The sequence below is a fragment of the Salvia splendens genome, chromosome 16 (genome assembly GCF_004379255.2).
Source record: "Salvia splendens isolate huo1 chromosome 16, SspV2, whole genome shotgun sequence".
NCBI classification, from domain to species: Eukaryota; Viridiplantae; Streptophyta; class Magnoliopsida; order Lamiales; family Lamiaceae; genus Salvia; species Salvia splendens.
The window spans coordinates 229,995-242,290 of NC_056047.1; the positions used below are offsets into that span (position 1 = coordinate 229,995).

The following is a 12,296-nucleotide window of genomic DNA, read 5'->3' on the forward strand; positions in this document are numbered from 1 at the left end:
TCTCTTTCGAAAATGATTCTATATATATATAAATGTTTTATATAAAAGTGATCATTTTTATAAAATTGATGGTTGTGCTTCTTTGCGGTAGAATGAATAAAATTTGAAAATCGTACACAAGAAGATAAATTGTCAGAAATTTGGGCAAATTATTGTCTTATTGTAACCTTAAAAGTTAGATCATAAAAATTATTTTTCATTTTTTTTTGGCAAGCAATTTTACCACTGAGACTAATTTAGGTTAAATTGTATCAGATGTAAAATGCGAAAATTATACGTGAACGGAATCACCTATAAATTTTGTCATTGTCCTTAACACTTGCACATAATAAAACTATTTAAAACACAGTTGCATCACATCAACCGATATACAAATAACCATCGAGACCTTTATCCAGAAAATTCTAGGTAATTGCAAAATATGAATTACTAATCATAGCCATTAATAAATTATAAGTAAACTATCCGAATTGATTTCAAGTAACGTAGTGATTAAGTAATTTGATCTAGGCGTTGATTATCTTACAAACTTCATTAAAGTTAAACGAACCTGCTTAATAAATTTGCTGTGGAAAAATAGTAAAGTTATATTAATGTATCTAGCCCATTACCACAAGGTGAAGAGAGTATTTTTAAATGGATAAATAAATAGAAAATTTTAAAATTATACTCCGTATCAGAGTATTGTTAACGCGCCGCGGAGTGTGGGCAAGTAAAAAAAGCAAATTAAATAGCAATGACATCAACGTGCTTTTTATTGAGAAAAACATACATTTGGGTGCTTAAGCACGCTGTTGGGTGTCGTTAACCATGCATAATGCGGAAGTGCGCAAATTGGTTACCAACTTGCAGCTTATCACCTTGTTTCTCCTTTTTTTTTTTACTTTGATAACTAAACAAATAAATAATATAAAATATTTTTCTATTTTTTAATAAATTGAATATTGTTTTTTGTAGTCTATAATTATGTGTAATTTTCATTTTTAGAATTTAAATATGCCATTCAGTTTCATTTCAGTTTTCTTAACTATTTTTTTAAATTCATATTATGTAGTAGTACTAATTTATAGGAGTAGTTGTTTTATATAATTATTAATTTTAGTTTTATTAATAAATCTTAATTAATTTAGATAAGAAGATTAAATAATAAATATGTAGGGTATCAAATGCTTAAGATTTAAGTGATTTTGTATGCATAGGAATATATGTAGTGAAGATAAACACATGAATAGCGCAAGTCCTTAAAATTTAAGTGTTTTTTCATGCAAGTCTGATATTTTTGCTCTAACTAGAAAACATTGATAAATACATTACATTATAGTTTATACACATGACACATCCATTTTATTTATTGAAATGCATTTGGTGCAATGAAAAAGCTTGCCTAAGTTCATGCCCCAAACTTGGAACTCAATATGTACATTGTTATTATAAGCCAATCATTCAACTTAATCCAGAAACAGATAAACTATTTTAATAAGTAGATCATATATTATCCCAACCCCACAACCTAAAAGACAAGAATAGAATGATAAAGAAAAAAGAAAGACTATTTCTAGACTTTCCAATGTAGGACCAAACCCACGTGAACACAGTCCCGTCGATCGGCCCTCATGCATGAGAAGTCAGCCACCACCACCTATAACTGTCGATGTCACGTATAATAAATAAACCTCATATATCTAAATTTTAGAAACCCACATATATACGGAGTACTATTATGTATATACCCAAGAATAAACTCCATACGTCTGCCATTAAACGTAACACTTTGATCTAACACGGATTTTAAAAAATATACTCCCTCCGTCTCACCTCAAGTGATTAACTTTCCATTTTGGGTTGTCCCACCTCAAGTGATTGATTTCCTTTTTTAGCTAAAAACAAAACTCCAACCATCTCTTACTTTATTCTCTCTCTCTTATTTTATTCTCTCTTACTTTTTCATCTCTCATACTTATTCTCTCCACTTTAACTCAATACATGTAATTTTCTTAATTCCCGTGCCGAAAAGAAATCCATCACATGAGATGAGACGGAGGGAGTAATAAAAAGTGAGTTGAAAAAGTTATTGTGTGTCCTACTTTTATATATGGAGTATTAGTTTAATAATAAAGTGTAAGAGGAATGAGATAGTGTAATGTAAGGTCCATTACCAAAAGTAGCACTTAAAAATAAATGTGACAAGTATTGGTGGACGGACCGAAAATAAAACTAGTGAGAAATAATGACGAAATAAGGGAGTGTTTCATAGCTTCTCATAAATTTGAGTCAAAGCAAAAGTTAAACTTGATTAACATAAATTTGACAATATATATATCATACAATCATGTTTTCATTATAGTACTGTATTAGTCTTAAGACAATGATAATATATGTTTTTCATGCAAACGATGATACTATATGTTTTCTTCACAGCTAACTCATCAAGAAATTTTAATATTAATGACATTGCTAACCCATAAGTGGTGATACCAACATATAAATACATAGTTCACATGTCAGATACAATCTCACCTAAATATTCTATTCTAAGGATAATTGCAAATAAATAAATAAATAAAATATTTTTCTAATTAACTATTAAACCTATATAACAAAGTACAATTTGCATAAATTTTTGGCAATTTATGTAGCATTCAAAATTGAGGGAGTCTATGGCCCCACTCTCCATTAGCTCCTCCGCCTCTGGTTACACCAATTTTGACATCCTTGCCTTGCACCCTATATATACACACACTATCTCTCTCTCCAAATCCCGCATTCAATATTACTATTTCCTATACCAATAGAAAAGGATATCAACAAGAAAAAGGGAAAAAAAGAATGAACCCTCAAACTCCAAAAACACTGAAGAAGCGGCTGAATGACGAGCAAGTGCGGGTGCTAGAAGCCAGCTTCGACGCTGACAAGAAGCTCGAGCCGGAGCGCAAGTTCCAGCTGGCGCGGGACCTCGGGGTCCCGCCCCGCCAGATTGCCATCTGGTACCAGAACAAGCGCGCCCGGTGGAAGAACCAGAGCCTCGAGCTGGACCACGGCGTCACCCAGGTCCGGCTCGAGGCCGCGCTCTCCGAGAAAAGAGAGCTCGAGAAGGAAGTAGACATGCTCCGCGCCGAGCTGAGGCGAGCTCAGGACATGTTGATCGCCTTCAGGCAGGCTCAGGCTGGCGATGGTAGGGTGTCGGCGGTGTCCAGCTGCTGCGACGAGGGCGGCGGCTCGAGCCTTAACGATGACTCGGCTAACTGGACGAATGTTGAAGAGCTCTATGCTTGTTTGATGCCAAAGGGGCAAACTTGTCCGGTTTCGGAAGTAGTCAATGAGAGAGATTATTGGGTGTAACTTAACTTTGTATTTTTAGTATCATCATCGCTTTAATAAAGTGTGATAATGTTTAATTTTATTTGGATCAAATTTGGCTTGTTAGATTTAGTTCTCAAGTTAGAGATTGGATATATATACAACGACAAATTCAGGTATTGTCGAGGGTTACTGATCCCACTGTCAGCCCATGAGGGTAGGAAAACTTGAGACATTTAAATTTTAAGTAACCATATATATTGATAAAGTATAGAAATTTATTTTGAGTAACCATATATATTGATAAAGTATAGAAAGTTTAAGTATTTGAACGATGAGACATTTAAATTTTAAAAAATTGTCAACGTAATTTAGGGATATGGTTTACATTGAATTGGCCATTATTTAAAAATTGAGCTAGTTTAATTGAATTGGGCTAGATTATGAACTAGGAATAAAATGGGAGATGGCGAGAGAGAGTTGGACTCATTATTTTTGGGCCTTAGTTTAATTGGGTTTGGCTAGATAATAGTAAATGGGCTGACATGGAATTTATCTCAATTAAATGGGCTGCTCTTCATATTTTAACCATCTTCGATTACACTGATGAGATGGGAATTAGTCCGGTTTCAAATTTTTGCCCGGAATATATTGGTTGATTAAATTGAGGAATGCTAAGATTGAGTTTTGAAGGATTGCATAATCGAATTGAGTTCAAATTAATGAATAAATTGTAGGATGTAATGGATTAGCGTATATCAATCTTAATTAATTATCTGAGCTATCACCTAATGTAAACAAGTCCTTAAAATCTTGTTGTATTCCGTCAGTATAAATCTATCGATATTTTATTGTAATGTCCTGAAATTCGTCTCATTAAAGTAATAAAGAAAGAGCAAGATTTTCTTTTTGCTTGTTCACTTCAGGCTATAAATCATTTTCATTTAAGGGGCACCTCAAATATGTGGAAGGAGGTGGGAGAAAAGAAGAATCATCAGATTCAGAACTGAAGTATCGATTTTTAGTCGTGTTGTTTGACCCACCTACCTAAACCAACATTCTACTTACACACTCAAAAATGTAATCATTAGTCTTAATTTAATTAGGTTGTCAACTATAGATTCTTGAATTTCACCAAACCATGAGCTTTAATTAATGCTGATTTATTAACTAACTTGATCCTCTGTTTAGTTATTTACTCCTATTTGTTTATTAGCAAGTAGTAGTACTCTACTCAAAACATAGATAATTTATATTTTAAAGTTTCAGTAATATAGGTGAATGGTTCTGTATGTACTGTTACGTTATTCCTCGAATGTGACTTCTTAACAATTTTTTATGGATCTCAACTATGAAATGATGCTCATAATCAATCGTTGACACACTACATGAAAACAAAAAAAATTCAAAATAAAAATTAGGTAATTTTAAGCAACTCATCCCAATAAACATAGAGGAAGAATTTCTATACAAGTAAACAATATTATAAGCTCATTCACCAACTCCCCTCATTCATACCTTCGATCAAACATACTTTATGTGCAGTATTTAAATTAAACAATGAAGAAAAAATATTTCATGCCATTCAGTTGATACTAAATTTCGATTATTTGTTGATTTGAACTACATAGCAAGACAATACGTTATAAGTATATATCTTTCTTATTTGTTTTTGTTTTTGTCACGAGTTTTTTTAGAACTATAACATCCACCACATATTACTATAGTTATAAATCTAAGCAAAATAGTAGTATAATACATTTGTAATTATAAAACCAGATTATATAAATATATTGAAATTTGTAAAAAATAGTACTCCACGCTTTTATAATAGTAGTATTAATAGAAAGTTGCACGATCACGTCTATCAAGTAGTACCTACATGGATATGTTTAAAGATAGTAACAATTAGAATTAATTAGGTAGTTTTAGGGAATACATCTCCCGAGTCTCATTATTCACAAATTCAGTCTTAAAGACCGAACTAGAGACCAAATTAGGGCCCTCCATTTTCTTAATCTTGTGGTTAGGATTAATTTACAATTAATTTAATATTTTATTCAATAAAAACTTTTTTTTATTTTTTATTTTTAAATTTTTTTTAAATTTTTTTAAATCAATAAAAACTTGCTGGAGTAAATAATGAACTATATTCACTAAATAATGAACTAAATGAATGTATGTTATGAAGTAATTTTGACATGTTATTGAAATACATTAATGATACAACAAATTTTTGTGTTAAACGTTAGGCGGTAATAATGAACTATATTCAGTAAATAATGAACCAAATGAACGTTAGTAATGCAGTAAATATGACATTTTATTAAAATACAATGTTAACTATGTTAAACGTCAAGCAGTAGTAATGAACTTATTACTTTATTTAGTCATGCTATTACTTCATTCCATTAGTTTATTACTTCATCCAGTCATGATATTACTTCATTCCATTAGTTTATTACTTCATAATGTGTTATGACATAATTATCTTTCAGTTGAAGTAAATTCGGTATGTAATGAATCCGAAAAATTACTTCATAGCATACGTTCATTTAGTTCATTATTAAGTGAATATAGTTCATTATTTTCTCCAGTAATTTTTTATTGAATAAAAAAATTTTAAAAAATTAAAATAAAAAAATTATTTTTTTAAAAAAGTATTTATTGAATAAAATATTAAACTAATTGTAAATTAATCCTAACCACAAGATTAAGAAAATGGAGGGCCATAATTTGGTCTCTAGTTCAGTCTTTAAGAAGGGTTCGACATTGATGACAACTCAACATCTCCCACCATAAATAAATAAATCATTAGTTAAAAAATAATTAGTCGTCCAACTTAATTATAAAAATAATAAAGTGTCCACTACCAGACCTAGTCAATATTTAATTTTACTAATATATGCTGATGTTTTATTGAATCATCCTTTTTTTTAAATGATGCTTGGCACTATATTTCTGTCCTCGTTTATTTATATACTGTATTTGACAAAAGTGGGAGACTTTATATCCTCGGAATTTGACAATGTTTAAATAGTGTAATTAATAAAGGCATTAGATGTTGGAGCTGTATCTAAATTTGATGTCACCCCAATCAATATTGATTAAAAGACGAAGATGCATTGTATCAACGAAGTGAACTGATCACACATTTATATTGACTTCATATACATTATACAGGGATATTTATTCAGTTTATTTGAATTTGAACATACATAGGACAATTAAAAAAAATGAAATTTAAGTATTTAATTTAATTTAAAATCTTATATGAATTTAACCAATTTTTATTATTATAAAAAATTAATTTTCTTTCAAAGAATAAACTTCATCGATCGTCCACAGTAAATAGTCATATTATCTTGATTGGATGGTGTGGATTGAGCAAATAGGAAAAAGAAGTGAATGCAAGACAATTGCAGTCTGGCATCTTTACAAAACAAATGGAGTACCAAAATAAAGAAACATTGAACTAGTGACCAATAAAAAAGAAGAAGATCACAATTCATCACTAACAAAACAAAAAGAAATCACATTCCACCAACCCACAATCACCAAACTTCACCACTCATGTAGGAGTATATGAATACCCCTTTCCACCTCCTCCCTCCATTCATACTTACATACTTACATATCATATCTCTCTCTCAAGAAAAAAGAAAAAGAAAAAGAAAAAGAAAAAGAAGAAGAAGAAGCCATGCCTGACCTATCAAAGGCAAAGAAGCTCCACATAGCAATGTACCCATGGGTAGCCATAGGTCACATCACCCCCTTCATCCATCTAGCCAATTCCCTCGCCTCCCGTGGCCACACCATCTCCATCCTCCTCCCTCAAAAAGCCCTCCTCCAGCTCGCCCACCACACCCGCCATCCCTCCCTCATCCACTTCCACGTCATCACCATCCCCCACGTCCCCGGCCTCCCTTCCGGGGCCCAGACCGCCTCCGACATCGACATCACCGAAAAAGACCCTTTGGCCATCGCCTTCGACTCCACCGCCCCTCAAGTCGAATCCCTCCTCCTCTCTCTCCGCCCCGACCTCGTCTTCTACGACTTCGCCGACTGGATCCCCTCCCTCGCCGCCTCCATTGGCGCCAAAACCCTCTGCCACAACGTCATCTGCGCCTCCTGCATGGCCATCGGCATCGTCCCCTCCCGCTCCATCCCCAAACACCGCCCCATGACCGCCGAGGAGCTGGCCCAGACTCCCCCGGGATACCCCTCCTCCACCGTCGTCCTCCGCGGCCAGGAAGCCCTCTCCCTCTCCTTCATCGCCATGGACTACGGTGCCTCCCGCTTCGATGCCAGGATAACCGCTGCCATGAGCCGCTGCGACGCCATCGGCATCCGCACCTGCCGAGAGCTCGAGGGGCACATGTGCGACTACTTGTCCGACCAGTACAAAAAACCGGTTCTACTTACCGGTCCGGTCCTTCCTCCAGTTTCTGGCCATGGGCATGGGCAGAAACTGGAGGAAAAATGGGAAACCTGGCTATCCAGTTTCCTGCCAAAATCGGTGCTATACTGCGCCTTTGGGAGTCAGATGATTCTGAAAAAGGAGCAGTTTCAGGAGCTGGTTCTAGGGTTTGAGATGACGGGGCGGCCGTTCTTGGTGGCGGTGTCGAAGCCGCACGGGGCGGAGACGATAGAGGAGGCGCTGCCGGAGGGGTTTCTGGAGAGGGTGGGGGAGAGGGGGGTGGTGCATGGGGGGTGGGTGCAGCAGGCGCAGATACTGAGCCACCCCTCGGTCGGGTGCTTCGTCAGCCACTGCGGGTTCGGGTCGATGTGGGAGTCGCTACTGAGCGACTGCCAGATCGTGCTCGTGCCGCGGCTGGCGGATCAGATACTGAACACGCGCCTGCTGGCGGGAGAGCTGGAGGTGGCGGTGGAGGTGGCGCGTGGGGACATGGGGAGGTTCTCGAAGGAGGATCTGTGTGCGGCCGTGGAGGCGGCGATGGAGGAGGGGAGCGTGGTCGGGGAGGTGGTGAGGCGGAATCATGCAAAGTGGAGGGAGGTCTTTGCTGGGGAAGGCTATATGGAGAATTATATTGATGCCTTTATCCAACAATTGTACCAACTTTAGCTTTAGGCTTTTGATTACAGTATGTTTTTTTTTTACTTTTAAGATTTGTGATTGTATTAATGTGTAAACCGTATCATTATCATGTCTTCAAATTTGGTCTGTGCAATGCTTGTTATAATATGAGTGTTTGTTTGGCAAATACTTTTAGGCTTTGGTTTTGAGATCTTGTTCTAATATATGTAAACTGGAGTTTATGCAATGGGAAAATACCACACTTTCTTATTTATTTTGAGTCCATAAATTTGAACTCGTGAGAGGACATAATGGAAAAGATTTTTGCTGGTATCGGGATGGCAATAAAAATGAGTTTGGCGGAGCTGCTCCCTCCCTGTGTTTGATTGACATTAGTAATTTTTTGGCTATTATAGCCTATGATTTGTGTGGTAATTTAATTTATTTTTTTATTACAACAATCATTAGTAGCTTTTTCTGCCTTATATATATTGATGAAATGATTAGTTTTACGTCGTGCTTGATTGTAATTATCGGACCAATTCAAACCACAATCAATATTATATTAAGCCAATAAGTTTGAGTAGGAAATGGTAACAACAACTTTGTTTTTTATATGCAACGCGCACAAGAGTGATTGGAGGACAATCTTTGACTCTTATAGACTTATATAATTTTATGTTATTTTTAAAATTAATAATGTCAATAATAATATACTGAGGTATTACGTTAACATAAATATATGATATAAAAAAATTAATACTCCCTCATTCCCATAAAAATATGGACAGTTGGTATAGCATGGAAATCAACACAAAATTGATAAAGTACGAGAGAGAAGGAGAATGGTAGTTAAAATAGTATTAATGGATAGTGAGATCCATATTATTAGTAATGTTTAATGGTGATATAATTTGTAAATAAGTTGATGTATAGAGATAATAAATTAGGATAATTTTCAAAAAATAGAATGCACGTATTGTTGGAGAGCGGCCAAAAATGAAAAAGGTCATAATATGTGACGAAGAGAGTATTAGTCTGAACAAAATGAGAGCTGATCACGTAAAATATATAGACATTCATTCTCTAACTAAAAGTCTTGTCGTCAGAGTTGGGCCATTGATCAACTGGGCTATATAACTTATGTATGTTGGGCTAAAAAAATAGATGGAATTTTGTAATATGATAATTCATTTGAATGTACTTTCTCATAATATTAATGATAATTAGCATTCTCCTCCAAATCAAAAATAAATAAACCGTATTTGCATGTAAATATCTAAATATTCGCCAAATTTTAGTTTTTGAGATCAACTTAAAAGTTTTCTGATTTTGTGACCATTCAAAATTACAACAATAACAACTTAATGATGCCGACCAAAATGACATTGCATTATAGATGCGTGTAGTATTATTTTAAATAATTTGATGAGTTTAGGTGTGGCGTCCATTTCAATTCAACAATTAATTAACATGTATGATGTTACTGTAGTCGTGCTCGTATGTAATCTTTCTTGTGAACGTCAACGTAGCAAACTGCATTACCACAAAAAACAGTAGAGATAGCATGAGGCATGTGACACACGTAATAAATAGACTACAAAAAGCTAAGAATTTTGATGTTTATTTATTGTTGGAAAACTTTTCAGTTTTATCATTCCTTTAATCAGTATTCGATGGGCCGAACATAATTTTAGGCAAAAATGATTTACAACCTAGACCAAACGAGGGAGAGAGATGAGTTTCTTTTAATTATTTTCGTAACGTTTAAAATTGTAATTTATCCATAATCCCTGCCCTCATTTTTTAGTGTAATTTTGTCGTGAAGAATTGCAATAAATTATGAAATAAGGTCATAATTAGGAATATAATCACTCCCTTAAGAATTACAATGACGGTGATGATTTTATTTACTGTGTATGTTCCATTCAATATATTTTTTTTTTCTGTTATTAGAATTGCAATAAAATTATTTATACTTTACGTTGTAGTACAATCCAAGAATGCAATGACGAATGACTTGGCCATATTTTTAGGTGGGTTATACTTATATTCTTTTACCACGTAAGCAGTTAAAAATTTATAATCCATCTATTCTTTAAAAATGTATGAAGCCATCTATAAAACTGGCGAGATATTATCATTTCCTTAGCCAGATTTTGTAATCCGAGTATAAGTTAGAAATATCTATTACAAAAAACCAAATTATGAATAACCCTTAATTTGCCGCTTTGCCCAATCAAGTACAGTATTTGATTTTCTCATCATATAAATGAGGAAACTTTTCCAGAAAAAAATCATGAAATTTAATTAAATGCTTGGACTTTTTTGGCAATCATCCCAAGGAAAGAAAATCGGTGAAATTATACTCCATGTAATACGGCAATATTAGTCGAAGATGTCGTGAATTGGATGAAAGATATCAACATTATGCGTGGGTGACTAGATTTGGTAATTGAGAACATATTCAAATTAGTGAATTTTTTGAGACGATTTACCCTATAAATAAATAAACAAAATAATAGTAATTAGTTTGTATTTTCATCCCCGATTAGCAATGGATGAATAGTAATGAAAGCACGTGACCTGTAAACATTTTTTTTCCTTTTTGGCAATTGATACAAAGACGACAACCATAATAATTAATCACATCAGAAATATCAAGAATCCGGAGCTATAATAATACATATAAATATAAATATAGTATATGGTTGAAAGTAGAAGGTAGGCATGGACCATTCTCCAAACCCTCTTCCCCTTGAAGAGAAACCGGAAAATCTCCTCGACAACCGCTGGTTCTTCAACAACCCTCTCGACAAAAAAGAAAACAAGCATGTGGACACCTACGAATCCATCATGAGGCCGCCGACTACTCTGATTAAGGCACCGTGTTACGATCCTATCTCGTGATTTCCCAATCGTGATCGTAACTTCGCACAATCACACGATTCTTAACAATACAATTCACTCGAGCTAAGAACTCACGAGCTAAGAGAAATCAATAGGAATTATATTGGATGAAAAGGATAATGTCTCAACAATTACAAATCGGAAACGAGAGAGAAATGCTCTAGATCCACGACCTAAGCATGAACAATCAGTAACAACAATAACCGCAATTCAAAATAAGGCCACGCTCCCTTTTATACTTGGCTCTTCGCGCTTCTCATGTGTTGCTTGCCTCTTTACGCGTCTCGTGTGTTGCATTGCCACGTCACTTCCACCTCAGCATATATCTCACGTGCTTCTTATTCCAGCTGGACTTATTTAGCTGACTCAACTATCTCAACGAACACAACGAACTCCTATCTACGTTGCATGCATATGTTTACTCATGAATGATCATGCATGCAACGATACCCCCTCTTAGGGTTCCTTGTCCTCAAGGAACCAAGGGAAACGTTCCTTAATCACCTCAGCAAATTCCCAGGAAGCATCCGCTGGAGATCTGCCCCTCCAATGGATCAGCCATTTAGTCGTAGCTTGATTGTGTCTCTTTACCATCTTTCTATCCAAAATGTCAATAACTGTTATAAACGTCATTAGTTTAATAATTACATAAAAACAAAGTTCATTCTATGCATTTTTCTTATAGCCTCAAATAAATGGATAAACGAACTAAATGAGGTTTATTTTTGCATAATACTTATATAAAATTAATGGCGTTAATAATAAGTTCCGAGGTATTATATAGAGCAATACTCTCGAGAAATGCTCTCATAAAATATCTAACAAGACATCTTGTGTATAGAGTAAAAATTTGATGGTCCTTCCATACCAAGTGGCATGATGATTTGGTATACCTCACCAATAATTTCTTGACAAATGGATATAAAAAATGGTACATATGCCACATCTATTTAACATCAATTCACTAATTTAACGGTTTCATTAATCAATTTATAGAAAGTAGTATAATACTATTAAATATGGAATTATCGTACCATAAAATTAGAGTGAA

The 12,296-nt window shown here is 34.6% G+C and overlaps 2 protein-coding genes across 2 annotated transcripts; both read left to right on the forward strand.

The window, feature by feature from the left end:
* Positions 1-2,748: 2,748 nt before the first annotated feature.
* LOC121771205 (homeobox-leucine zipper protein ATHB-52-like) lies at positions 2,749-3,411 on the forward strand. Its single transcript, XM_042167983.1, has one exon. The coding sequence runs from the start codon at positions 2,827-2,829 to the stop codon at positions 3,337-3,339; it is 513 nt and encodes a 170-aa protein (XP_042023917.1). The 5' UTR covers positions 2,749-2,826; the 3' UTR covers positions 3,340-3,411.
* Positions 3,412-6,750: 3,339 nt separating this feature from the next.
* LOC121770810 (anthocyanidin 3-O-glucoside 2'''-O-xylosyltransferase-like) lies at positions 6,751-8,522 on the forward strand. The gene has a single exon (XM_042167585.1). The coding sequence runs from the start codon at positions 6,998-7,000 to the stop codon at positions 8,381-8,383; it is 1,386 nt and encodes a 461-aa protein (XP_042023519.1). The 5' UTR covers positions 6,751-6,997; the 3' UTR covers positions 8,384-8,522.
* Positions 8,523-12,296: the final 3,774 nt, after the last annotated feature.

Bases quoted from the DNA above. Each gene is read 5' to 3' on its own strand.
- LOC121770810 (XM_042167585.1), top strand. From the start codon at position 6,998: ATGCCTGACCTATCAAAGGCAAAGAAGCTCCACATAGCAATGTACCCA.
- LOC121771205 (XM_042167983.1), top strand. From the start codon at position 2,827: ATGAACCCTCAAACTCCAAAAACACTGAAGAAGCGGCTGAATGACGAG.